We start from the raw sequence: 23,394 nt of genomic DNA on the forward strand, positions 1-23,394 counted from the left end.
ATAAACTTGTCATAACTGTCAAAAGACAAATCTGTTACTCTTCACTTATTACTGAGACAGCATAAAAGAATGTCGTTACTATTAAATTGCCAACTACATACAAGATGAAAATTGCCATTCGGAGGTTCAAGTCTGAATAAACTTAAATTAAAAAAAAAAAAGGCCACAATGATAGTTATAGAAGCATCTCAAAATAATCAAGTCTATTGAATACTATACATTGTTAAACCAAACTGAACATGCTGCTAAGACCACACATGAGATCAATTTCACAGAAAAAAAAAAGGCAACTGGATGCTGAAAATTGCTTATTCTTTCAAGGCCACAAGAACAAGGACCAAAAACAAAAAAACAAACTAACTGTAATTCATTTTTAAATCAAATAAAGAAGTCTTTCTTAAGCTTCTAAGATGACGATATTGTTGATAAAAATATGATTACCAACTTAGCAGAGGCAACAACACAGAATCCTAGGTATCCTGTCGGCAACTTTTTGTCAACGAAATACTGTCAAAACGTTAATAGTTACATGAAGAGACACATCTACTTATCCTTTTAGTTTCAGCCCTTTACAATCAAGTAAACAAAGTATAACTATCACATCCAGTGTACAATAACACAAATTCACAATGTTACTTGTTAAAGTTCTACTATTACGATCCGATCATATAGGTTAAGTCGAGTCGAGTCAAATCGAATCAAGTTAGTTACTTAGCTTTAGCTTATTGTTTTGAATTTCAAATAAATCAGATAATCTGCATGTGGATCCGATCCGCTAAATATTTTACTCTTATAAATATGAGTGAACATGTGTTAATAATTATCATTGAAGAAATCTGAGTTTAGTCAACTTATTATTTTCATCATTATCTTTTATTGTAGTCATTAGATTATTTTATTTTTTTAGAAGTAGATCATAACCGTAGAACTTGCAACACTTTCAAACCCTAGCCACCATCTTCCTCCAGCAACCACCTTACTATACGGTCATCCACCATCACTCTTAGCCGTCCGCCACCCTCCGACGACCGCCGCAACGTCAGTTAATTACCATTCTGCCCTATTCTAACCTATCTCCACTGTTTTATTTTTAATTTTTCATTCCGACCTCCAATTTATATGAAACTAGAGTCATTAGAATCCTAACTTACGAGGCTACTACCACCTAAATTTTCATAATTTTTTTATGAAAAGATCAGTCCAAATCTGGTTCGTAACATCCACGTGACTCAATTATCTGCTATGGAGACATTAGCAGGCCAAGCTTGTTCAGAATCAGTAGTACAGCCAACGAGACTGATAGCAAGAGATGGGAAGGAAATCCATAATTCTATATATCTAACCCTTGCCTTTTAATATTGAATTTGCAACGGTAACAAAAAAAAATGGATTTAAATCAAACTGGAACAGCGAGCTCTTCGTTCTTACAATCCTAACGGCTTGAACATCCTAGGCATCTTTCATACATTCAGCATCAAAAGTAAATTCAAGGACACAATATTTAACAATCATAAATACCGGAAAGGTAAACAAAACGAGACAATAGTCTACAAGAATGAAGTAAATTCTACCTTCATCCCAAGAAGGCACTAATTTACGGGCGAGCTCCGAATCATCGCTCGATCTAGCGAAATACAAAAACCGGTTAACCAAAACATTAAAGACATTACAAATAGAAAAGGACGGGGATCCAAGCAAACCTCCTCGATTTGAGGCCTCGCAAGATGGATTTGCGATGGAGATACGCCTGATCGATGTCGTAGTGGCCTCTGAGGGAGCTCGTCAGGCGAGGCAATGGAGTCATCATCTTTGCAACTCCGACCTGTGAAAACCCTATAATCCAGTCAGGGTTTATCTTGGTGTAGCTCTAAAACCCTATAATTTTTCTTTCCCCTGGGAGTATACTGAGAAGGGAACTCTCGTATTTGCTCCTCTCCGAAGCTTCGGAGTTCGGAGTTCTTTGGGAATGGAAGCCGACCATGGCTTTTATAGCCTTCGGACATGAGTTTTGGGCCTCACGATGGCCAAATCGACGGGCCGGCCCATTAAATAGAAAGACATTGTTTGAGCTTCATTTTAATAAGCCCAGTCACTACCAATTTTTGCCTCAAAAGCATAGCATTGACTGAAATTAGTCGTAAAAATTATTTATCATTCTAGTCTACCCATATAAAGAAAGCTTATTTTTAGCTAGCTTAACTATCATGTCATAAGTCGCCCAAAAAAATACTAAATTATTCAGTAATTTATATAGAAGATAAACTATTGAACAATCTAATTATATATATATATATATAGCAATTAAAAATAAAATATAAGAGTTAAATAATAAATACTTATATGATAGGATGTCGCCAATAACAAAAGTAAAATTCTCAGGAATTCAACACTACCTTTTATTATTATTTTTCCATTTGATTCAGCCATTCAATAATTACTAAAAACTTGTATGAAAGATGGTAATGTTGCCTTTATGAAATTACCAATATCACAGGCTTTTTTTGGTGTCATGCATTGCTTTTTCTTTCTCCTGGTAAGAACAGAAGGAGAGTTGCATTACTGCCTCCCTATTTGACTACTTGTGATCAGTTCCAGTAACACTTAGAAAAATCCATGCATAAAGGAATAATTTTGAGCTAGCTAAGCATTGAGGTCTATAATAAAGTTCTCTTTCCTACATATGGAGACTAATCTCTTGGATGGAAAGTAGATTATTCTTCCTCCTTTATTAGCTTTTGGGGGTAGGTCTATTATTAAAGTTTCATGGGGGGGCCACTGTCTGCAATTAAAAAGATTCTATAGTACCTTTCAATAAATGAACTCTATTAAAAACCCTTTGGAGCTTTGCATATACTGCTGTCTTGTAGAACCATCTCTTCAATTATTTTTTGGTATACTATAATTTTTAAACTACTCGTTAATTTCATTAGAAAAGCAGCTTAATTTTCGCTAAGTTGGCTGTTACAAAGTCAAGCGACTTACTATTATTTTACAGTAAGTTTTTTTTTTTTTTAAACAGTGATTATTTTCACTAAACTTTATTACTATTTGCATCACTGTCTTTGTAATTTTCTCTAGGATTTAATAATATTGTAATAAAATATATATTTTTTAGAATTTTATAGTATTTATAAATTTAAGTTTCTCTTTTTATGCATAGAGAAAGAACTTTTCTATTGCTTTCATATGAGACGCGTGCTCGAAAAAACAACAAGAGTTTTTAGTGTTTTTAGTTCGAATTAGTATTCCAACGGAGCACTAGTTATGTCTTTTTTAATTTACAAAGACATAAAACCTGCTATTAAATTAATTTTTATTTACTATTTTTAAAAAAAGACTTGTGCCCAGTCAGTAATTTATCTAAACTCAGATTCACTGATATATACTTAAGTAGTATAAATCAATAGTATTTTAGTAAATAATTTAAAATAATAATAATAAATTTTTATAAATCATACCCTATATTTTGTAATCTAATTCTTTCTTTTTCTCTATAACTCTTATTTAGACAGTGCTAGAAAAAAAATATTATGTTATAATATATAAAATAATTTATAAATATCTAAATTATCTCTGTCTTTTTTATTATATTTTTTTCTTTTTAAAATAAAGAAAGATAAGAAGGAGGAGAGGAAAGAAGATAGGTGGAAAAAATGAGGTGTAATGATAAAGGAATTTTTATTACTTAGTTGATATTAGGTAGTCAAAATAATATCACAGTATTAAATGAGAATTATAAAAGAAAAAAATAATAAGTTAAATTATAAAATATTCAAAAGACGAATAACAAAATAGATAAAATATAGAATATTATTTATTAAAATCTCTAAGACGGTACTAATTTTTACCGCCAGTAGCAGATTGATCAAAAGCTAGGGCACATAGTTACAAAAAATAACTCCAATAATTGCGTAGATTCTTCTCTACTTTTTCTTCACGGAGGTACGTGGGAAGAACATGTGTCACAAAATTGGAGCTCGTCAGCTAAAATTAACGTGGCCATGTGCCTTTCTTCTGGATTTTACTCTTTGTATTGAGTTTTGACTAAATTAGCTATTCAATCAATAACTTTTAAATAAAAGTCACAGAACTCAATTAACAACATATATATAAATTTTAAATTGTCTAACGAACTGTCTAACTTTAAAAGAGTTATATATATATATATATATATATTAATTGATATAATCATCAGTTTTTAAACACATCTAATTTTATATTTAAATTTAAAACTAAATTAGTCGTGAATTTCAGATCACTAAGGACCCACTACAGTACATTGACTGAGAACATTCTCTGGTGTTTTTTATTTCTACTTTAAATTGGGATGAGATCTAATTGCAGAGTTCTTGACTAAACTAGCTCTCTCCCAGACTGTATTAACCCAAATGGTAAACTTAATTTAAAAATGATATACTTTTTACCAATTCAGCATTCATAACGTGAGACAGTGAAATGCTAAATGCTAAATGCTAAATTGATTAGCATTTAATTATAAGATGAATCGTTGATAAATTCAGCATTTTTCTAACAAATGAAATATTAAAAATGAACACTTTTTAGTATTAAGGTTTAGGTGAATATTATTGTGTGCATAAAATTTGGAGTGCTGCTTTGGCCAAAAACTATATTTGCGTGGCTGAATGAATAACAAATAGATTAAAATTGTATGATTAATTTTTTATTTATTTAGCATACTTTATATTTGTCCGTAGTCCCTACCCTACGAATGAAAATTAAATTATAGTGTTTTTAAGATATTAAAAATAAAATATCTTATAGTAAAAAGAGAGCTTTTATTATTTAATTGTTTATTTATAAAAAATGAATTTTAGTGTATACCGTATATATAAATTTTTATAATATATATATATATAACTGTATGAAAAATATAAAAACTTATTTTATATGGTTAAATAAAAAATTAAATGTAATTAAATTATAAAAACTATTTGTAAAATGTTTGGGCCCTACCAAACTAAACCATAGCAAAGGTGGATAAGACTTAACCTTGGCCGAACCCCATGCCTGGGTTTAGGACCGTTTGTAAATTGTAAATGCCACCACAACCCAAGAAAACAAAGTTGGGCTCAACTCTCGACAATGAGAGAGAGAGAGGGTGGGAAAAGAGGAAATAGTAAAATAGTGTGTAAAAAAAAAAGGAAAAGATCAGAGCAGCAGCAGATGGAGACAGCCATCACCACCACTTCAATATTATTAGTGTCAAAAGAGTACTCAAACCGACCTTCGGCCTCTCTCTCTCTCTCTCTCTCTCTCTCTCTCTCTGCATCCATCTCCTTCCTCTCTCTCTGTGAGTTTTGGCTCATGGGTCTCTTGGTGCTCTTCGTTCTCATGTTTGCCACCATTGGTGGTTCAGGTGAGTTCTTGCTTCTGCATCATATAAATGATTTTTGATGGTGTACTCTGAGTTGGGAACCGATCCTTTTTATCATTTTCCTCATTAGAGTTCACATAGTTATTTTTCTTTCCCTTTGCCTGTATGTAAAGTCATATCTTAAATGTAAATGGGTGCAAAAATCTATACACCCTTCACGGGAGGTGGGTCTAAACAAAAGGCTGTCTTCCCTCAATCTTTTTCTTTTTTGGATTTTATTTGCTGGTCTTGGTGGGATTTCATGTTGGTGCTTTAACAGGGGAGAAAAAAAAGAATTTGAGAAAAAAAAAGTAGATGATTTTGGTTTGCATCACTATATAATATATATTATTTATTTTTTTCCTTTTAGATTAGGTGAAAAGTTAAGGATTGATTTTGCTGATGAACTGAAAACTTTCTTCTTCTTTTCTTGGAAGATGCTGCCTGGTGTGTTTGTAAACCTGACCAGAACACTGCTGCTCTCCAAAAGACACTGGACTATGCTTGTGGAGCTGGGGCTGACTGCACTCCTATAATTCAAAATGGGGCTTGCTACAATCCCAACACAGTGGTTGCCCACTGTTCTTATGCTGTCAATAGCTATTATCAGAGGAAAGGCCAAACCCAAGGGGCTTGTGACTTCACAGGCACAGCAGCACTCTCCTCTACAGACCCAAGTAGCCCTCTTCTCTCCTCATTTTTTTTTCTCCATCACTTTGTAGCAAGGAAAACTATACTTGAGGAGTAGTAACTCAACTCTCTTTTCCTGTCCTTTGCAGGTTCATCTGGTTGCACATATCCAGCAACTCCCAGGTTTTTTAATCTCTTTTTAGTTGCTAAGTCCACTGCTTTTTTTTCTTATTATCTTGCTTAACTTTTTCTAATTTTCAAATGCAAACTGATTATATTCTCCAACTTTTGATCTAAACCCTTGTCTTTCTATCCTCTCTTGTCTTCCTCTGGTCTGTTCCAGTGCTGCAGGGACATCATCAAGTACTCCAAGCACCACCCCATCCACAGGGACCCCCAGCACCACCCCAACCACAGGGACACCCAGCACCTTCACCCCAACCGGCGCCACAGGGAGTGGAGGAGTCTTAGGACTTGGCCCCGCGGGCACCACCAGCTACGATGGAAGCCACGGAGGCCTGCCTCCAAAGGCCAGGATGATGAGCTCTCTCTTCCTAACCTTCTTCCTATTCCTGGCTTTGTTCAAGGCTTGATCTTAAGGGGGGGAAAGAAAAAGCTAAAGGAAGGGAAAGCATTTTGGTGGTCATAACTGAGGTTCTCTACTTCCGCAGGTGGACACATTCTCCATTCTCTATTCTCCATTCTCCACTAAGGTTTGGTGCTTTTTAGTGAGAGAGATGGAGAGGGGAAAAGTGGTTCTTGATTCCTTGTGGTGGTGGGTTGTGGTGTAAGATTGGCAGGGTGGGCTGGGCGGCTGGCTGTCTCTTTCTTTGACTGGACACTTGTCCTTCTTTTTCTCTCTCTATTTTTCTTTCTTATTCTTACTTTAGGCTAATGAACTGTTCTTTATGATGGCGATGGTTTAGTTTATTAGTACATCATATGTTCCGTCTATGAGTTGCCATGCCTCCTGTGAACTATTATTTTTTTGTAGTCTTCTTCATGAAGCTTCAAGCTACGATTTTCTTTGTTTTTCAAGTCTGCCAAGTTCTTCAGGCCCATTTCCCCAGGGACATGTGGACTAGAAAATTTTGTTTTTATTTGAGCAAGTTGCTTGAGAGTGATGAGTTTTTTATATCTTTGTTTCTCCCCATTCTCTTTTGTTTCTTAATATGTTATGTGCCCAGAGAAAGTGTTGCATCTTTTGCATGTTCTAACTTACAGGACAAGGTTTAACAACCCACCCACGCCACGCTTCCATAGAAATTTAGCTTTATTGCAGAGGAATATATTCCTTTTACCACGAGGATAGCATTGTGCAGCATTGTTGAGGGAGGAATTAGATTAAATTAAGACGCGGTTGAGAGTTGGAAATAGTCAAAATCGTAAAGCACAGTCGATTCGACTTGCAGGAAGTTGCAACCATGTATGAGATGAAATGGGTTCGATTTCTTTGGGAAATACGAGATGAAAGGTAGATTTGCAAATACGTTAGTAGAAGGAAGTTTTCAGTAATGGGACTCAATTATAAATGCTCTTTTTGTACCAATTGGTGTATTTGCAATATTTTATGTTTTTTTTTATTATTCATGAGCCCGAAGGCTAGACATGGGCCAACCCTCTCTAGATACAGAGACACTTTAGGCTCCACCGAGTTTTTAGTTGTCTAGTCTAGGTTTCAAATCATATGCGTCGCCGAACAATTGCTTCGAATCAAACGTCGCCGAGACCTGCTCCAAGCCGTTGCGTTGTCAAGCTGTTCTTCCAAACTATTGCGTTGCTAAACTGTTCTTTTAAGCTAACCGCACTGCTGAGTCATCAATCGAGCCAAGCCACAAAACTATCAACCATCAAATAATTTTTCTACAATATTTTTTGGGTTTGAAGTTGAACTCATGACCTAAGGAGGTCAAAATATGGTCGGTGTATATTTGCAATAACAACAAAAAGTACCAGTTGGTATATTATATAAAGGTTAAAGATCGTCTACAGCCCCGTTGTAGGTATTCGCTGCAGCAGAAGACGATGTGGCTTGATCCTACTGGCCAAGAGGTGAAAAGAAGCCAAAACGTCTCCTAGCTGCATACTATTCCTAAACCCATGGCTGAGGATTATCGATGGATTTCTTTACACGTAATTGTCGGCACATACTCGCATGTCAGAGATCTTCTTCCAATTTCTCCTCGAGCCTTTGGAACCCAAATTAAATCCTCCTCCAATCCCAAATTAATATTAGGTATTTTGGTTCTCTAATCTCGGCAATTTCCGTTCATAATTCGCGAGAGTCGATCCAAAAGCCACAGAGATTTAGATGGGTCTTTAACCAAGTGGTAGGCAATTAGGCAAAATACCAAGGACTGTTCTTGGTTGGTATATCTATGTACGTTTCCCCTCAATTTGATTCATGTTTAAGTTTGAGAGGTCGCTTTTCACTGCAAAAGGAGAGGCTTTTGGCTCAAGTATGTGCTACTTATGCTGCTTAATTATTTATTCTCTTTGTTCCTTTTTAGGCTTCTACTCAATGAAAAAATTTCTTTTGTGAAGTTGGTATCTTGCCAAGTGGTTGTTAGCCTTCTTTCTTTTGGCTAGTTAGGCTTTCTCCCTCCCAGATTTGCCTGTCCTAATGGAGGAAGAAAGATATTTGTGCCAAATCACCTTTGAGCTAGAAGGGTATTATTCAAGCGAGACAATTTAGTATATTTCTTTTCCTGAGAATTCGGAGGATATAAGTCAAGGTTGCTTCTCTACTTGTTTCTTTGTGTTTTTTATACTTTAGCATGGTTGACTTTCTTTCTTTTCATAAGGTGCTTATTATTCCTTCACAATTTTTTTGTCTTTTATATAATGACTGTGTCGAGTGTTCTTCAGATCTTTTTCTCATGTTAATGAGGTCGCTCTAAGTTATTCGTTGAAATTTTGATTAAAAACTCGAAAGGAAAGTTCAAAGTTATGCGTATTTTTACCAGTTAGAGGTAGTGATCGCTAAGTTCTATCCTGATGTCCTGTTATGGCCTCTTTATTGCTTCGTTCCTATCCTCTGTTGATCCCTTCTTCCTTTCAACAGAGAAAAAAACTATGTAATGTGCTGATTTTTTTTATAGCGGAAAACAGGAAAGACAGAAGAATAAAAGAGGATAAAGAAGTTTATTTGAATGATGGAACTTGAAGATTCTCATGTACTCTGTTGGTAGTTCAGTTGCTATAGAAGGGATTGTAAACTTCTGGCATGAATAAATTTATGCTTACTTGCTTTAGCTGCTGCTAGAGAGAATGTATCTTTGATAACTTGAGCTTGTAATGCAGATTGAGAGACAACAAACCGCCTATGAGTTCTCTACAATAAGTGTTTGAAGACTTACCTTAAATACTGGACTAGTGCTCAAGATGTATGTTGTAGAAGATAAAGGCGGCGCCATTGCACTGATGCTTGCTTCACTTTTCTTCTTGGGCACTTGGCCTGCATTTCTGACTCTCTTAGAACGCAGAGGTCGGCTTCCTCAGCATACTTATCTTGACTACTCCATCACAAATCTCTTGGTTGCTGTTCTCATTGCTTTGACAGTTGGTCAACTTGGAGACAGCAAAACTGATATGCCAAATTTCTTCACTCAGCTTACTCAGGTTAGTCTCTTTTTTTCACTATTTGGCGCTTGATTCATTTCATTAAGGTGATGATATTTGGTTCTTAGATATTCTTGAAGTGTTTAGTATGAGATTGGGAAGGAGAGTAGCTTGAGCAAAAGGGAGGCATAGGATTTTGGGCCCTGCAGAACCTCATATCATGTCGATTGCTAATTGTACTAACTAATTTATATTTGGATGCCGAATGAAGGACAACTGGCCTTCAGTCTTGTTTGCATTGGCAGGTGGAGTTTTTCTCAGCCTCGGGAATCTTGCTACTCAGTATGCTTTGGCATTTCTCGGTCTTTCAGTAACAGAGATTATCACTGCAAGTATAACTGTTGTTATAGGTATAAGTTTCAATCTTTGGTCATCTATTCCTTTGAGGTCCTTCTATTTGCTTGCTATGTTCTTAAATACAAATAAATATTTATTCTTCAGATATGGGCATCACATGATTATGATTAACTATTATGCTTCAAGTATGTTACAGAGATACTACCACTTGTTGGACAGTGAAAATAGCAGCTCAGAAGGAACAAAATCTCATCATATTAGTTTTTCCAATTTATGAGCTTGGAAACCTCTTTATTTGTATATTGATGGGTGGATGCCATAAACATTCCTTGATTTATAACAGCTCATCTCATTAGAATTTGTCTTCTTGTGATTTTAGAATAGACATTTTCTAATGATGAGTAAAATTATGCTGTGTTCTTTCTTTTCAAGTCGAATTATCTCCGACTTTCCATATCTTCCTCCTTGGTTTTAACTTTGAGGAGTCTAATGGGTGGCCACCATCCTAAAGGAAAGCCTTAATCTTACAATTCTGTCTTCTCTAAAAAATTTCAGGTACGACCGTGAACTATTTCCTAGACAACCGCATCAATAAAGCTGAGATACTTTTCCCAGGAGTTGGATGCTTTCTAGTTGCAGTTTGTCTTGGCTCTGCTGTACACTCATCAATTTCTGCTGATAATGAAAACAAACTAAGTGGTTCCTCAAGTAACTCTAAGTGTACATTTTGGTATCCTTTTTACCCGTCCCATTCCCACTTCTGTTGCATACTGGAACTAAAGATAAAAACACAAGGCAGTTTTATTGCTTAGCTGTGAGTAAAGCTTGTAAAGTAAAGAAGAAGGAACAACTGTTACAGCATCTTTAGTTTCAAATATCGGTTTGGCTATGTATTACTGTTTTTTTTTCCTTTAGTTTCATTTTGATATTAGAGAAATGTTTGTGTCTGTCATCCAAAATATTGTTGCTATCCCCTTTGATAAACCCATGGCCAATCATTAACTGGCATCCTCTCAATTTATCTCCTGCGATGCAATGCCTGATCTTTCCCTCTGTGCTTTATTGCATCCATACCTGTTTCTTCAGATTGATATTTTGGGCTTAGAAGGCTCTTCAGCAGTACAAAATCTGTGACTATTTCCTACTTGGTCTCATCTGTCTCTTTCATGCTTTACTGATGGCTCTTGTCATCTGCATTCAGAGAACTTCTATACTCTATATTTATGATAATTAACAATAAAAGCCACACATTTGATTTCATTTTCTCTGAGCTTTACTGTGAGTCATGATGTGGAACCATTTGCAGGACCGAGGGGAATCATGATGGCAGCAAATATGCTCTATATGAAGGTACTATATAGTTTTCTCATGCGTTAAGTTTACTAGTGAGTCCACTGAAAGCTCTTTTTCTTCTTTCCTCACCAATTCAGAGATAGGAGGGTTCGTGGAGGATGGAGCTCCTAATGGCACCGATTACAATCTCAATGTTCAGACTGAAGAAGCTGGAACTGCAGAATTCCTAGTTCAACTTGAGAACAGACGATCAATTAAAGTCAGCAGATATATAAAATTTTAACTAGAATTCTTAGTAATCCCCCCTCGTGTCACCAAATATATCTTGTAAAACTGATCTGGAGACAGTTTCAATGTACAGGTGCTAGGCAGTGACGCATTCTTAGGTCTTTCCATAGCGTTTTGTGCAGGCATTTGCTTCTCACTCTTCTCCCCAGCATTCAACTTGGCTACTAACGATCAGTTGCACACCTTGAAAGAAGGGGTCCCTCATTTAGTGGTCTACACTGCATTCTTCTACTTCTCAATCTCCTGTTTCATCATCGGAGTCGGTCTAAATATCTGGTTCCTCTACAACCCAGTTCTCGGGTTACCGAGATCATCCATTAAAGCTTATCTGAAGGACTGGAATGGCAGAGAATTTGCACTTTTTGCAGGGCTGGTTTGTGGACTCGGAAATGGTTTTCAGTTCATGGGTGGGCAGGCTGCTGGATATGCTGCTGCTGATTCTGTCCAGGTTTGTTACTAGTAGTTCTTGCTTTTCAAAATATTACTAGTTTCTCGAGCAATAGAATCTCCTGTGCACAAGGAAAGTATAGCATAACTCCGTGGACGATCTCCTATATATCGACAGACATTAGTTTTTTCTTTTCAAGAAGATCTTTTCTTATGCTTTTACATGAGGAAACTATCTAGTGAGAGTTTCTAATAGTTTTCTTTTCCAATCTTTTGTTGTTGTTGAGTCAGGCATTGCCACTCGTAAGCACATTCTGGGGCATACTCCTTTTTGGAGAGTATAGGAGATCATCGAGGAAGACCTATGTGTTACTTGTGAGCATGCTGTTTATGTTTATTGTTGCTGTGATAGTCCTCATGGCTTCATCTGGGCAGAGGAAGACATTGAAATAGAATATAAAAGAAGTTATTATATCATCTAACACATTGATAGCCATTGTATTGTGAATTTGAAAGCTATTTCTTGTGTATAAACTTGTGAATGGTTGCTATTTTACCCTCTTTTGGTTTCAAACCTCATTCATTGTATTCGTAATCATCACCATTCAAGTGGTGCTTTTGTAATTTAATTATATTTAGTTTTTTAATTTAGTATATAAAATTTTATATAGATATTTTTATCGTCGATACACATTTTATTATAAAAGAATGTATATAATTATAGGATACACACTAGAGTCTGTTATTACAAATTGAAAAATTATATACAAATTAAATTATAAAAGCTCCTCTTCAAGTTTATTCTTTTTTCATTTTCTATAGGTTCTTCAAAATGATGACCATTTTTTGCAATAAGAAAGTTGGACCAAAGCATTTTAATGTTATAATAACCAGTTTGATGAGTTGAAATAAGATATTTTTAAAACTATAATTAGCATCGACAATCTCCATTAATAGATATCACTATTTCTTCAACAGGAATTCATTGCTATAAAAAGGTTGCTTCGCTGCGTCTTTTCTGATTAATCGCAGCCTTCATATCGTAGGATGTTTAATAATCAAACAAGATCCACCTGATCAAATCCCAAATGATTAAATAAGGGTGTTTTTGCGAGCTCACCCTACCAAAGTTTCTTATTCACGTTTAGGCCCTTCTCAGTTTGATACTTGGATGTGTATATATATATATATATATAATTGGTTATTTAACACAAAAATATTATTTACAGAAAAGGTATAAGGGATTTATAAATTGTATTCTGTATTTTCTTCAAGGACGAGAAAAATTATATCTCGGGTGAGGTAAAAGTTCACCAAAACATTTATGTCATTATCGAGAGTATAAACATAAATAAAGGGTTTTAGAAGGATATATATGCAAAGCTTAATAGTGGCAAGTATCAGTGTACCAAAAGCGGAAAGCCTCCCGCTCTTGTATTAGGAAACAGAACGTTCCTCTCTCTTCTTCCTCTCTTCAGTCTCCAGTGGCCATTGAAGTGCTCTACGTTAGTCGCGGACGCGAGAGCCGCCGCTTGAAACCCTAGCGGAGTTTGCCTTGGAATCCTATCTCTTTTCACCACATTATATCGTTTCCTCTCTTAAGATGAGCGATGCAAAGAGGAAGACGGTGAGAGAGAGAGAGAGAGAGAGAGCTTAGTTTTGATTAAAATTTCCTTTGAATATGATTTTTTTCTCTCTCTTTCGTGTTCTTACTTGGATATAAGTTTTTGGTTTTAACCTTTAACGATGTATTGTGAGTTAATTTCGATTCTATTTATATTTCTCTTTGTGTTTGTAGTTTGGAATGATGTGAGAAGCTTCGATTGTGATCGTCTACCTCTAATAAATGATCCGAAAATATTTCTCTTTGCACTTATTTTGTCATATTCGGCAGCACGAAGTAGGTTTTCTGTTAATCTGGTTTTTGCATGTTTACTATTATTTGAAGAGATTGGATAATGCTTAGTAAGGTATGTGAGCGTTTGTTACTCTATTTTCCTTTGATATTTCTTTCTTTCCTTTTCTTTAGTCTAGAAGTATACTTTGTGTGCGTTGCACTCAGAGAGAAAGATTTGTTTGTATATAATGGGCCACATGATTATCAGGGTCTGCATGATTGCTGCGCATGCTAGACATAGTAATAGACAGGCTCTGTAATGGTTGTATTTGGTAAAATCATTTTAGTTTGATAAGACAAGAATAAGAATTTCTAAGTCAAAAATTGTTAAAATATAAGAATTGGAGATTTAGATAGGTAAGTTTGGTTGATCATATGAAATGAAACATAAGTAAAACTAGACACCATTGTAAAGACAGGTTATATTTGATGGACACAAGTCACAACACCAGTTTCATTACCTTGGATCAATTGTTCAACCAGAAGGATACACAATGTCATATGTAAAAACTAAAGTTGTATAGGTAAACCAAAGAAGTATTTATCAGAAAATAACAAGGCAAACAATGCTTTATGTTGTGTAACTTTGAGCAGAGGAAGCAACATTTTGATAAAAGAGGTGATTGGAATTGAGATCAGAAAATATAAGAACCGTTGACATTGATATTGAGATGGATAAGTAATTTTGCTAGAAAAAAGTGAGAGTAGGACTGTGCTGACAAATGGGAAATATCACCTATTAGAAAAGTTGGTGCAAGTATGCAATCAAATTGGTCAGGAACTTAAGATGGTCTGCGATATTGATTGGAGACCGGATAGTGTACCAATAAGAAGTTAATTGATTGTTGTGTGCGGATACTGTAAAGAGCTAATTTTGAACTGTGAAATATCTCTTGTTGAACTGGAACTGCATAAATTCGTCCTGTATATATATGTTGTTCGAAACCTACTGTTTTACTAAAGACGGACTTTGGCACCTTGTACGAAATGCTCTTTAAAATTTAAATATTGAAAAAGGCTGTGATGACCACAACTTTCTTACTATTGTTGAAATTGTACCATTACTGAAAGAAAATTGGATTCATACTATTGTAGCTTCTCCATTCTAATTGTCAGAGCATGTAATGAAAAAATTTCACTTTGTCAATTGTTCTATGATTCTCTAGGCAAACATTTATTGAAGTTTGTACTTGTATACTCTGGTATTCTATGTTAAAATGTGCTCCTTGATCTTCTTCTCTTATCTGATATTTCATTTGAGTTGCTCCTGTTATCTTCTGACAATCTTTTACTGTTGCAGGATAAAGTTTGTGATATTTGTGGCAATATTGGTTTTCTAGAAGACATCATAACTTGTTACCAATGCAAGAAGGCTTCTGAACATATGTAAGCCCCCTTGTGTTTATGTGACATTCTTGTGATCTGTATCTCCTTATTTCTCGTAGTCTGGAGTCTAGATTCTAGGCATGTTAAACTAAACAGAAGGCTTTTCAAATTGTATAAGATTTCAAGAGACAATGTACTAACCAATGTGTATCTCACCAAACTGAACAAGAAAAAAATAACTAGTATTATCCTAATATGAAAGTTTCTCCAAATATTATGAAAGTTTGAAACTGAAAACTGTATCAGCGCACATTGAGTATATGACCAATTCTTTTTCTTTTTGGGTGTACGAGAGATCTTTCTAGATTGTAAATTCTATTTCTTTTCTAAAATCATCTAATTCTAGAGCCCCTTCCTTTCATGTGTTATGTAATCTGCTGGAACCAACAGAACAAGGCTAGAACCCAGCAGACAATTAAATTTTAGAAAAAACTTACCACTTACCAATACTGGTCAAGTTGACATTCCTTTTTTATTGACTGAATTCATTTATGTATTATGTAATCTGCTGGAAGCAACAGAACAAGACTAGCACTGACAGACAAAAATTTACCACCACTGGTCAAATTGGCATTCCTTTTGTATTGACTGTGGGTTGTCAGAGACTATTCAAAGGAATTCGATCAAAATTTAAGCATCCATCCTTTTACCCTGGGATTTGATTATATGCAACTTTTAACATTTCATTATTTCTTGTTATCTGCTAAGTATAAGTTATTTCGTATTTTCAGCTATTGCACGCAGAATCAAAGTTTTGTAATTCCTGATGTATGGCATTGTGGTGAGTGCCTACTAAATGCCCCACTTTATGAGGGAAAGATTCAGCATCTGTTAAAGAAAAGAATGTCTCGTGATGACAATACATTCAATACAGAAAGAACCAACAAATTATCTAATGTGAAGCACGGGAGAAGTCCTGTATTGATTAATGGTTGTGAAGATCAGCTAATTGGAACCTCAAATCCTTTGTTTTCCTCTAGTGTTAACAAGGAGGCAAAATGTCCATTTGCAGTCTCTCCTGATAAGCATTCAATGCAGCTAATATCTCGTAAGACTTCAAAGATAGTTGAAAATGCGAAAGTGAAGTTTATTCATTCTGAAGAAGTTTCTTTCTTGACTCGAGGGAAGTCATTTTGTAAAAGAACTAAGTTAGGTGCATCATGGCATCAAAGTGATGGGACTATTGTCAGAGTTCCTTCTTGTTCACAAAACACATCAGCTGCTATGTCAACATCACCTTGTTCAAGATCTCCGCTGCTTACCCAGCCAAATATGGGATCTTTTGATGCTAAAGTACTCCCTTCCCCAAGAAGAATTGTATCAACTGAACATATTAGCAAAAATAATGAAGTAAAGATACAAAAGAACAAATCTGCAGGTATGAAAATTTTCAGACAAATAATCTTCCTTGGATGATTAGAAATGCTTTCATCTAATTGGTAGTTTTCTCCTTTATCTTTTCCATTCTTCACATTCAAAAAAGATACCACCATAGTTTTATCGCCTTTTGGCAACAAAGGTTTTCTTTCTTGAAATGCAACAAAATCTACACCAAAAGGTTCTTAGCTTCTTGATTCACCACGTTTGCACATGATTGTGGAGTAAGGAACAAAACCACACCTAGAGCTGTAGGCATGCACATGTTCTTTATTGTCTAAGAAAGCATCTTGCTCTTTTGTCCTTAACAAACATATACATCCATTACTTCCATCTGCTTCCTAATTTATTTTTTAGATTAAGTAGAGTGAACCCTTAATTCACTATTGATGGAGATCCTATTGAAGAGACTATTTAATACAGTGATTTGACTTTACAACACTCCAGTAAGAGTTGAAATTCAAGTAGGAAAATCAACGTGGTTTCTTGCCTCTTAATATATGACATGTTATCCCCATGTTTTCTTTTTCTAACATTCTTCACAAACAGATTCAATATGAAATGCTGTGCCTCATCTTTGTGTTGTCCCAGGACAAAGACTGCTTCAATATATTTGGCTTGCTTATCCAATTATATCAGATCCTGACAAGTATAGGGTTGGTAAATACTAGATACACATTTAAGGACTATTCACTCTAATTTTATTAGCAGAGAAGCAAAAAATTAGAGTTGGCATTCCCTTACATGCTTCTGCACAGCATGATCCCTTGTGCCAACGATGTCGAACTTATTTGAAATGGTTAAATATTTAAATCAAAGATAGGCTTCCTTCCATCCAGTTGGAGAGAGGGTGTTTTTGTGTGCTTTTCTTTTTGTTTCTTTTCTGTATTGGAGCCTATTGTAATTGTCGGTAATGTTTATGATTCCTCTCTGGCGAATAACTTCCCTCTCAATAAATTGATGTTAGTGTACAATTTATTTACATATTTTGCAGCTTTAACAAATAAACCACAATTTATTTCTTTTCAAAAAATGATATTGAAGTAAATGCATAAATGTATTTACTGCCATATTCCACTTTTGTCATCGGTTTTACCAGGCCTTAATACTTGGTAACTTATTTTAATTCTGTAAACCATGGTGCTTCGGAAACCATCTTCTTTACCAATGTTTAAATATGAAATGGTTCAGATTGTTAGAGATGTTTGGAAGTTGAACATACTTTCTTCGTCTATGATAACAAGAAGTATGCACGGATGCTTTTGACAGGTACCATCATTAATTCCTATGTTCAATCTAAAGGCCCTGTTCGCCAACAAATGGATTTGCCGGCGACATTAATAATATATCCAAGTGAAAAGCTTTCTAGTAGCCCTGCTCCAGAATTCTGTTGGAAGTAAGAAACAATTCACCTAAAATTTCATGTAAATCAGGTTTATGATAGCTTATTTCTGGAGAAATCTGATCTGTAATGTTTTTTAACCTTCTAGTGGTCGTTAGTCATTGCTATCTGAATGTGTGCTATTGATAATGGAGGTAGGCCAAGTTTAGGCAACTTGCCTTGTCTCTTTGATGTTCCTGCCATATTCTGCAGTTCATTTTTGGACTTGTTTGTACTACTAAAGACATCTTGCATGAACCATATTAGGGCATTTTAACTTTCAATGCCTTGACTAGGCTTGTGGTACATTGTGGTGAAAGAAGTTATCTTGTTGATATTTTTGGAATTCAGTTTAGTACTTTTTATAAGACTTGAAGAATCATTAGAGATCATATATTCAAGGAATTCTACAGATCAAGATTATAATTTGTAGAACAGTTGAACTGGGATTACAACACTAATACATGATTGAAATCAACTGAAGAAACATTAATCTCAAAGCATTAAATGTAGTTCATCTTTCATACATATAGAGGTGATCATCGGATAAGCCAAGATAGGGTTGGGCTGGATTTGGGTCGGACTCTTCGGGTTTACCGGGCTGACCTTGAACAACTCACCCACGAGTCACTTGAGCCTGGCTGATTTAGGCTAGGGTGTAAAAATCCAAGTCATTACTGTCCACTAGCCCGTGAGGCCGTGAGATAACAGGCTTGGGCCAGACGCAACAGACCGAACGTAACGAGGCATATTAAAACTGTTTAAGCAATATTACTCATGAGCTGAGCATAAAGGGCTTATCAAATGTCTTTTCTAGCTTTCCTTAGAAAATAATTATATACTAGTCTTCAATGCCACAAATTTATGATGTGGGACTAAATAACAATAGCAAAGGCATTGATGGGTCGGGCCGCAGGCGAGCATAATGGGCCGAGTAGGCAGGCCAAGGCCTAGCTTGTCCTGCCAATTGTTATTTCAAGCTCGGGTCAGGCCGGGCCCAAATTGAGTTTTGTCTAAGCTTAGCCTAGGTAAAATCGGGTGGGTCAGGCCCAACGATCACGTCTACATGCATGTAATAAGTGCAAGCTTGATTTTGCTAATGTATGTCTCGGGAGGATATGTGGAACGTTTCCTTTAATCTAGCCATTTATGCATTTCCTACAGATTTACTTGTTTACATTTAAACTTCACATGTGCAAATATATGGGAGCATGTATGCTTCTTACCTTTGTACAATTTCTTGTTAGTTACATTTCTCAACAATTAGTGTTTTATTGTTTGTAGGGGGACCTTTGAATTTGTTGATGTCGTGAACCAGATTTTTGATGGAATTCAAGCCCATTTCGCTCGACAAGTTTTGCCCAAAGTATATGAAGCTTCAAAACAACTTCCTCAAAAGTTAAAGCTGGAGATTGTGCCTCGGCATGATTCCTGGCCAAAGATATTCAAGTTAGATCCACCCGACTATGCTGACATTGGGATATACTTCTCATGTGCACTTGCTAGGTATGTGATAGTCACCTGATACTGTATCCAAACTTTATCCTAGATTCTACTATCGGGAGCTGAAGACCATTGCTGCTGGATAAGTTCCTCTCTGCTGTAAGGCTTGAGTATCCGCTTCTCAAATCTAAGAAACAGCCACTATATTAACTCTCTAGTGGCCACTCTGTACAATGTGGTGCTTCATTTATCTTTGTTCACGTTTGATATGCAGTATTCTTTCTTTCTTAAAATATTAAGTATACTTACATTATAGGTACAAAGAGAAGTACATCCGTTTCCTGGAGAGGATTTCTTCACGTGATTGTGCTATGCAGGCTTATATGAGCAATATCAGGTTGCTGATATATTCATCTAATGTACTTCCAGCAGATTTTCAATGTGAGTTTTTTTACAAAACTAAGCTTCTCTTTTTTCTGCAGTTAATACTTATTATGAAGAATAAGGAATTTCTTCTTTTTACAGTTTCTCTGCCTAATTGTTTAGATATTTTCAATTTTCTCAAGTTACCAATTGGAAGTTGATTTTCTAAGTTTTCTTTAAGCTTTATTTTCATTTTTGTCCTGTTCACTAGCATATAGTTGCATATGATGAACTGCTCGTCTTTTGTTGTTAATAAATAGTCTTGCAATTTGTTATTCGTGCAATAGCCTTTAACTGCAGATGGACCTGAATCTTATGTGCTTCACAGTTCGAATCGCAGAATCACAAGCTCACGAATTTCATTTGATGGATAAGCACAAGTTCAAATCTATTACAATTTGTGCAATAACCTTTAACTGCAGATGGACCTGAATCTTATGTGCTTCACAGTTCGAATCGCAGAATCACAAGCTCACGAATTTCATTTGATGGATAAGCACAAGTTCAAATCTATTACAATTTGTGCAATAACCTTTAACTGCAGATAGACTTGAATTTGCAACAGGTATAGATGGACAAATTTACTTATGGGGTCTATTTCAAAGATGTAAGAAGAAGAATCAAGATAAACAGGAGCAATCTCCATCCTGCAAGCCATCTATTAATATGAAAATCAACAGCTGTCTTCAATCAAGTGCATTCCTTCAAGGCATGTCTGAGGAAGTAGACATGAAAATTGATGTGCTAGGGGACCGAGAGATACAAAGGGTTGATAAACCAATACAAAGACTTGATGGTCCACCTGGCTTTGCTAAAGATGCTCCTCCTGGCTTTTCTAAACCAATTTCAAGTCATGTAAATCACGTAAAACAATCTGTGGACAGGTTTTCCTTGAAGAAAAAGTTGTCAAAGCTAATTGACACAGAGGTTCCACCTGGGTTTTTTAAAACCCCAACTATGAAGCAGGTGAGTGGCTCGTCTGTCAAATTTAACAGTCATCGTCTGTTTACACCAGAAAACAACAGACTATCTGTGAAGGGTGGAGGGTACTTTGTAGGAGCTGCTCCAAAAGCAAGGGAAATGCAACCAAAGGATCCTCAGGTGCAAAACCACTGGACTCATTGAGCTTCTGCTTGTGCAAACCTATTTTGGTTTGATAGAATCAACACAGCTTGTTAATTGTTATCTCTTCTTTATACTTTCTATCTTGCCTCTATTTCCTTGCTATTTTCTTGATCAATTGGCAGTAAATATTAACCTTTTCAAGTACATAGTGCTGTTCATGGATTATAGAGATCTGCTATTTTTCTAGTCTTAACCACAGAAAGGATCAAGTATATAGTGCTGTTTGCTATCTACATATATATCTTCTGTTTATCTAGTTTTAACCACTAGTATGATCAATCAATTTATCCTATAAACATTATGGATCACAGTTCAATTCCTTGAGGTCCTTTAGAGTTTGTTAGTTAACCAATTCACCCCAAAAGTTATGCTTATAAGGATTGGGCCAACAATGAATATCATACCTAACATGCCCATGTGTAACCCATGTATACCGCACATGAGTTGGATGATAAATAAGAGGATGTGTGGTCCATGAACATCAAAATAGAATAGATAATGGAAACTATGAATTAATTGGAATTAGTGAGGGTTGAACTTTGAACTCGTGATGTGACATCTAGGCTATACTTGACCACAAAGTTTAAATTGATAGGTAATGGACCAACAATGTATATCAGAACCAAACAAAATTAATTTCTTAACATCTTGCTAGCATCAATTTTACATTCTTTAGGAAAACAAAAATCTAGGCAAAATCATGAAGTGTGAATTTGGGTAAGATGGAACAACCACCCAGTTGTTTATAATTTCAAACTCATGCATTCTCAAGCAACCTATATTAGAAGAAACTGCATTAGTATCTGATGCATAGAACATATAACAAATGGACTATCATAACATGATCTGCTGAAAAATTTCACATTTTCTTAACTGCAATTTTGCTGGAACCTGCAGTATCCAGTTGTTGTAAATTAGAAGGGAAGGTCTAGAACAAAAAAGATATTTTTAACTGACAGATATCAGGTGTAATAAGCATATTATGCAAGGAAAGTGTTTGCCCAAATACAGACTGATACATGCATAATGTGTAAACTTTGGTGCATGATAAGTTAAAATATATGTTCTTTTCTGAGTTTAGAGCTGCATTCTTATGAGCAGGCAGCAGATCATCTCAACAAGCCTGTGAAGAACTTCACGGGTGGTTTGGGTCTCTCAATTAAAAAGAAGAGGCGCATTACCTCCGACGAACAAGTTCGCCAAGATACTAATCCACCCATGATAAGTATGAAAACTCCATCTATATCTGCAAAGGGAAATAAATGTTCATCTAACAACCTTTTTCCTGAAAAGCACGGTAAGCTTGGTGAATCTGTATCACTGATTACATTTTTTTTTCTCACAAGAAAGGCAAGAAAGTGAATTCTCCAAGGCAACAAATCATGCAGGTTACAGAGAACTGCCCAAAACAGAGACTGTAGTTCGCTGTCTCTGTGCAGACACAACACAAAAAGGAGGAAAGATGGAAGGATGTAGATCACTGGGGAAACAATCAAATGAGAGCTTTAGCAGAATTTCTGATGTAGGTAAACCGGAATTGTCATATGAGACTAACTGGATGGAAAATAGAACGACAGGCAGCATTAATAGATTAGTTGACAAGGTAACCAAACTGGAAGGACATATGATTAACCGGGGCACCATGGATGAAGTTCAAGTGAGCAAGATAATAGTTCCTGATAAAGCAAACTCCAATGAAGATGAAGGGAGGTACAAGGCGGCGCACCATAGCACACCAAACTTAATGGATAAACAAAAATCTTTAGTCTCAGCACATTATGACACTCCATTGCCAAGCCCTGCACAGCCATCCCAATCAAATAAATCAACTAGTCAAGAAAGAACAAAGACAGTAACAGAAAGCAAGACAACGACTTCAAAGGAAACAAATGTAAATGAGCATGAAGGTATTTGCAACATGCGAAGGCAGAGTGAGCAACTGTCTTTGATGTCCTGTTGTTATGACAGCCCATTTAGCAATCCTGATCAGGCACTACAGTCTGCAGGCACTGTGGCACTCCCCCTTTTTCCTGAGGTGGCTGCAAAGGATCATGAAATCAAGATCAGCACAGAGAGGCAAGATGTCTGTCCGGAACTAGCCTGTCCGGAACTTAGCTTGTCGAGACCACAATATGTGAAGAGTGGGAGTGCGTGGGTCTCATTAATTTCAAAGGACGTCCTTGAGCAGGATGGTTGTGGGGATGATCTCTATTTAAAACTATGACCCTCAAGGTAAATACGATACTGACCTCCAAAATTTACTCTATAGATATAGTAGCATGCAAATCTGTTCAGTGTACAGTTCTTTTGGTGGAGGATAATGCTCTATAACATCTCAAGTCAGTTAACACTGCCATCAAATTAGATTGGACTTCTGTTTAGCTATCAAACGGTTTACGTAGAACCAGCCATCTTGTGAGTTACATTCAGCTCATTTGCATTTTGCACTTTCCAGTTTGACTCTGTAAATTT

At 35.8% G+C, this 23,394-nt stretch overlaps 4 protein-coding genes and 1 long non-coding RNA gene across 9 annotated transcripts in view; 3 read left to right on the forward strand and 2 right to left on the reverse strand.

The window, feature by feature from the left end:
* Positions 1 to 1,962, reverse strand: part of LOC140784938 (DExH-box ATP-dependent RNA helicase DExH14) — a 39,484-nt gene extending 37,522 nt beyond the window's left edge. For both annotated transcript variants that reach the window (XM_073132579.1, XM_073132570.1), the window contains exons 1-2: positions 1,701 to 1,962; positions 1,572 to 1,624 (exon numbers count right to left, since the gene is read on the reverse strand). In XM_073132579.1, coding sequence (XP_072988680.1) covers positions 1,572 to 1,624; positions 1,701 to 1,807 — 160 coding nt within the window. In that variant the 5' untranslated portion in view covers positions 1,808 to 1,962. The remainder of the gene's footprint in view (positions 1 to 1,571; positions 1,625 to 1,700) is intronic.
* Positions 1,963 to 5,036: 3,074 nt separating this feature from the next.
* On the forward strand, positions 5,037 to 7,042 carry LOC140785667 (uncharacterized). The gene is made up of 4 exons (XM_073133628.1): positions 5,037 to 5,377; positions 5,812 to 6,051; positions 6,154 to 6,187; positions 6,348 to 7,042. The coding sequence occupies exons 1-4, from the start codon at positions 5,104 to 5,106 to the stop codon at positions 6,595 to 6,597; spliced, it is 798 nt and encodes a 265-aa protein (XP_072989729.1). The 5' UTR covers positions 5,037 to 5,103; the 3' UTR covers positions 6,598 to 7,042.
* Positions 7,043 to 8,109: 1,067 nt separating this feature from the next.
* LOC140795051 (ureide permease 1-like) lies at positions 8,110 to 12,446 on the forward strand. Of its 4 annotated transcripts, XM_073147418.1 has the most exons (9): positions 8,124 to 8,463; positions 8,549 to 8,739; positions 9,308 to 9,625; positions 9,837 to 9,975; positions 10,478 to 10,652; positions 11,229 to 11,272; positions 11,353 to 11,474; positions 11,577 to 11,951; positions 12,182 to 12,446. In XM_073147418.1, the coding sequence occupies exons 3-9, from the start codon at positions 9,389 to 9,391 to the stop codon at positions 12,341 to 12,343; spliced, it is 1,254 nt and encodes a 417-aa protein (XP_073003519.1). In that variant the 5' UTR covers positions 8,124 to 8,463; positions 8,549 to 8,739; positions 9,308 to 9,388; the 3' UTR covers positions 12,344 to 12,446. The 4 variants fall into 4 exon arrangements, with proteins under 4 accessions (XP_073003531.1, XP_073003514.1, XP_073003519.1 ...); XM_073147430.1 differs by lacking the exon at positions 8,549 to 8,739 and having other exon boundaries at positions 8,110 to 8,240; XM_073147413.1 differs by lacking the exon at positions 8,549 to 8,739 and having other exon boundaries at positions 8,121 to 8,463.
* An 896-nt stretch (positions 12,447 to 13,342) lies between these two features.
* On the forward strand, positions 13,343 to 23,146 carry LOC140795069 (uncharacterized). The gene is made up of 9 exons (XM_073147438.1): positions 13,343 to 13,517; positions 15,088 to 15,173; positions 15,905 to 16,551; positions 17,820 to 17,946; positions 19,216 to 19,437; positions 19,691 to 19,815; positions 20,342 to 20,898; positions 22,024 to 22,219; positions 22,311 to 23,146. Exons 1-9 carry the CDS (start codon positions 13,494 to 13,496, stop codon positions 23,144 to 23,146), a joined length of 2,820 nt encoding a protein of 939 aa, XP_073003539.1. The 5' UTR covers positions 13,343 to 13,493.
* LOC140795076 (uncharacterized) lies at positions 21,765 to 22,964 on the reverse strand. The gene is made up of 2 exons (XR_012110244.1): positions 22,841 to 22,964; positions 21,765 to 22,721 (listed from the first exon to the last, which is right to left on the reverse strand). It is a non-coding gene; the product is annotated as an uncharacterized lncRNA (long non-coding RNA).
* Positions 23,147 to 23,394: the final 248 nt, after the last annotated feature.

This window comes from Typha latifolia, chromosome 1, assembly GCF_019914945.1.
Source record: "Typha latifolia isolate L0001 chromosome 1, TyphaL0001v2, whole genome shotgun sequence".
Taxonomy (NCBI): Eukaryota; Viridiplantae; Streptophyta; class Magnoliopsida; order Poales; family Typhaceae; genus Typha; species Typha latifolia.

Excerpts from the sequence above, each read along its gene's own strand:
- LOC140795069 (XM_073147438.1), top strand. The coding sequence starts at position 13,494 with ATGAGCGATGCAAAGAGGAAGACG. Across the intron at positions 16,552-17,819 it reads ACAAAAGAACAAATCTGCAG|GTACCATCATTAATTCCTAT; the intron begins GTATGAAAATTT and ends TGCTTTTGACAG. Across the intron at positions 17,947-19,215 it reads GCTCCAGAATTCTGTTGGAA|GGGGACCTTTGAATTTGTTG; the intron begins GTAAGAAACAAT and ends TATTGTTTGTAG.
- LOC140785667 (XM_073133628.1), top strand. The coding sequence starts at position 5,104 with ATGAGAGAGAGAGAGGGTGGGAAAAGAGGAAATAGTAAAATAGTGTGT. Across the intron at positions 6,052-6,153 it reads ACTCTCCTCTACAGACCCAA|GTTCATCTGGTTGCACATAT; the intron begins GTAGCCCTCTTC and ends TGTCCTTTGCAG. Across the intron at positions 6,188-6,347 it reads ACATATCCAGCAACTCCCAG|TGCTGCAGGGACATCATCAA; the intron begins GTTTTTTAATCT and ends GGTCTGTTCCAG.
- LOC140795051 (XM_073147430.1), top strand. The coding sequence starts at position 9,389 with ATGTATGTTGTAGAAGATAAAGGCGGCGCCATTGCACTGATGCTTGCT. Across the intron at positions 11,475-11,576 it reads AGAACAGACGATCAATTAAA|GTGCTAGGCAGTGACGCATT; the intron begins GTCAGCAGATAT and ends TTCAATGTACAG. Across the intron at positions 11,952-12,181 it reads CTGCTGCTGATTCTGTCCAG|GCATTGCCACTCGTAAGCAC; the intron begins GTTTGTTACTAG and ends TTGTTGAGTCAG.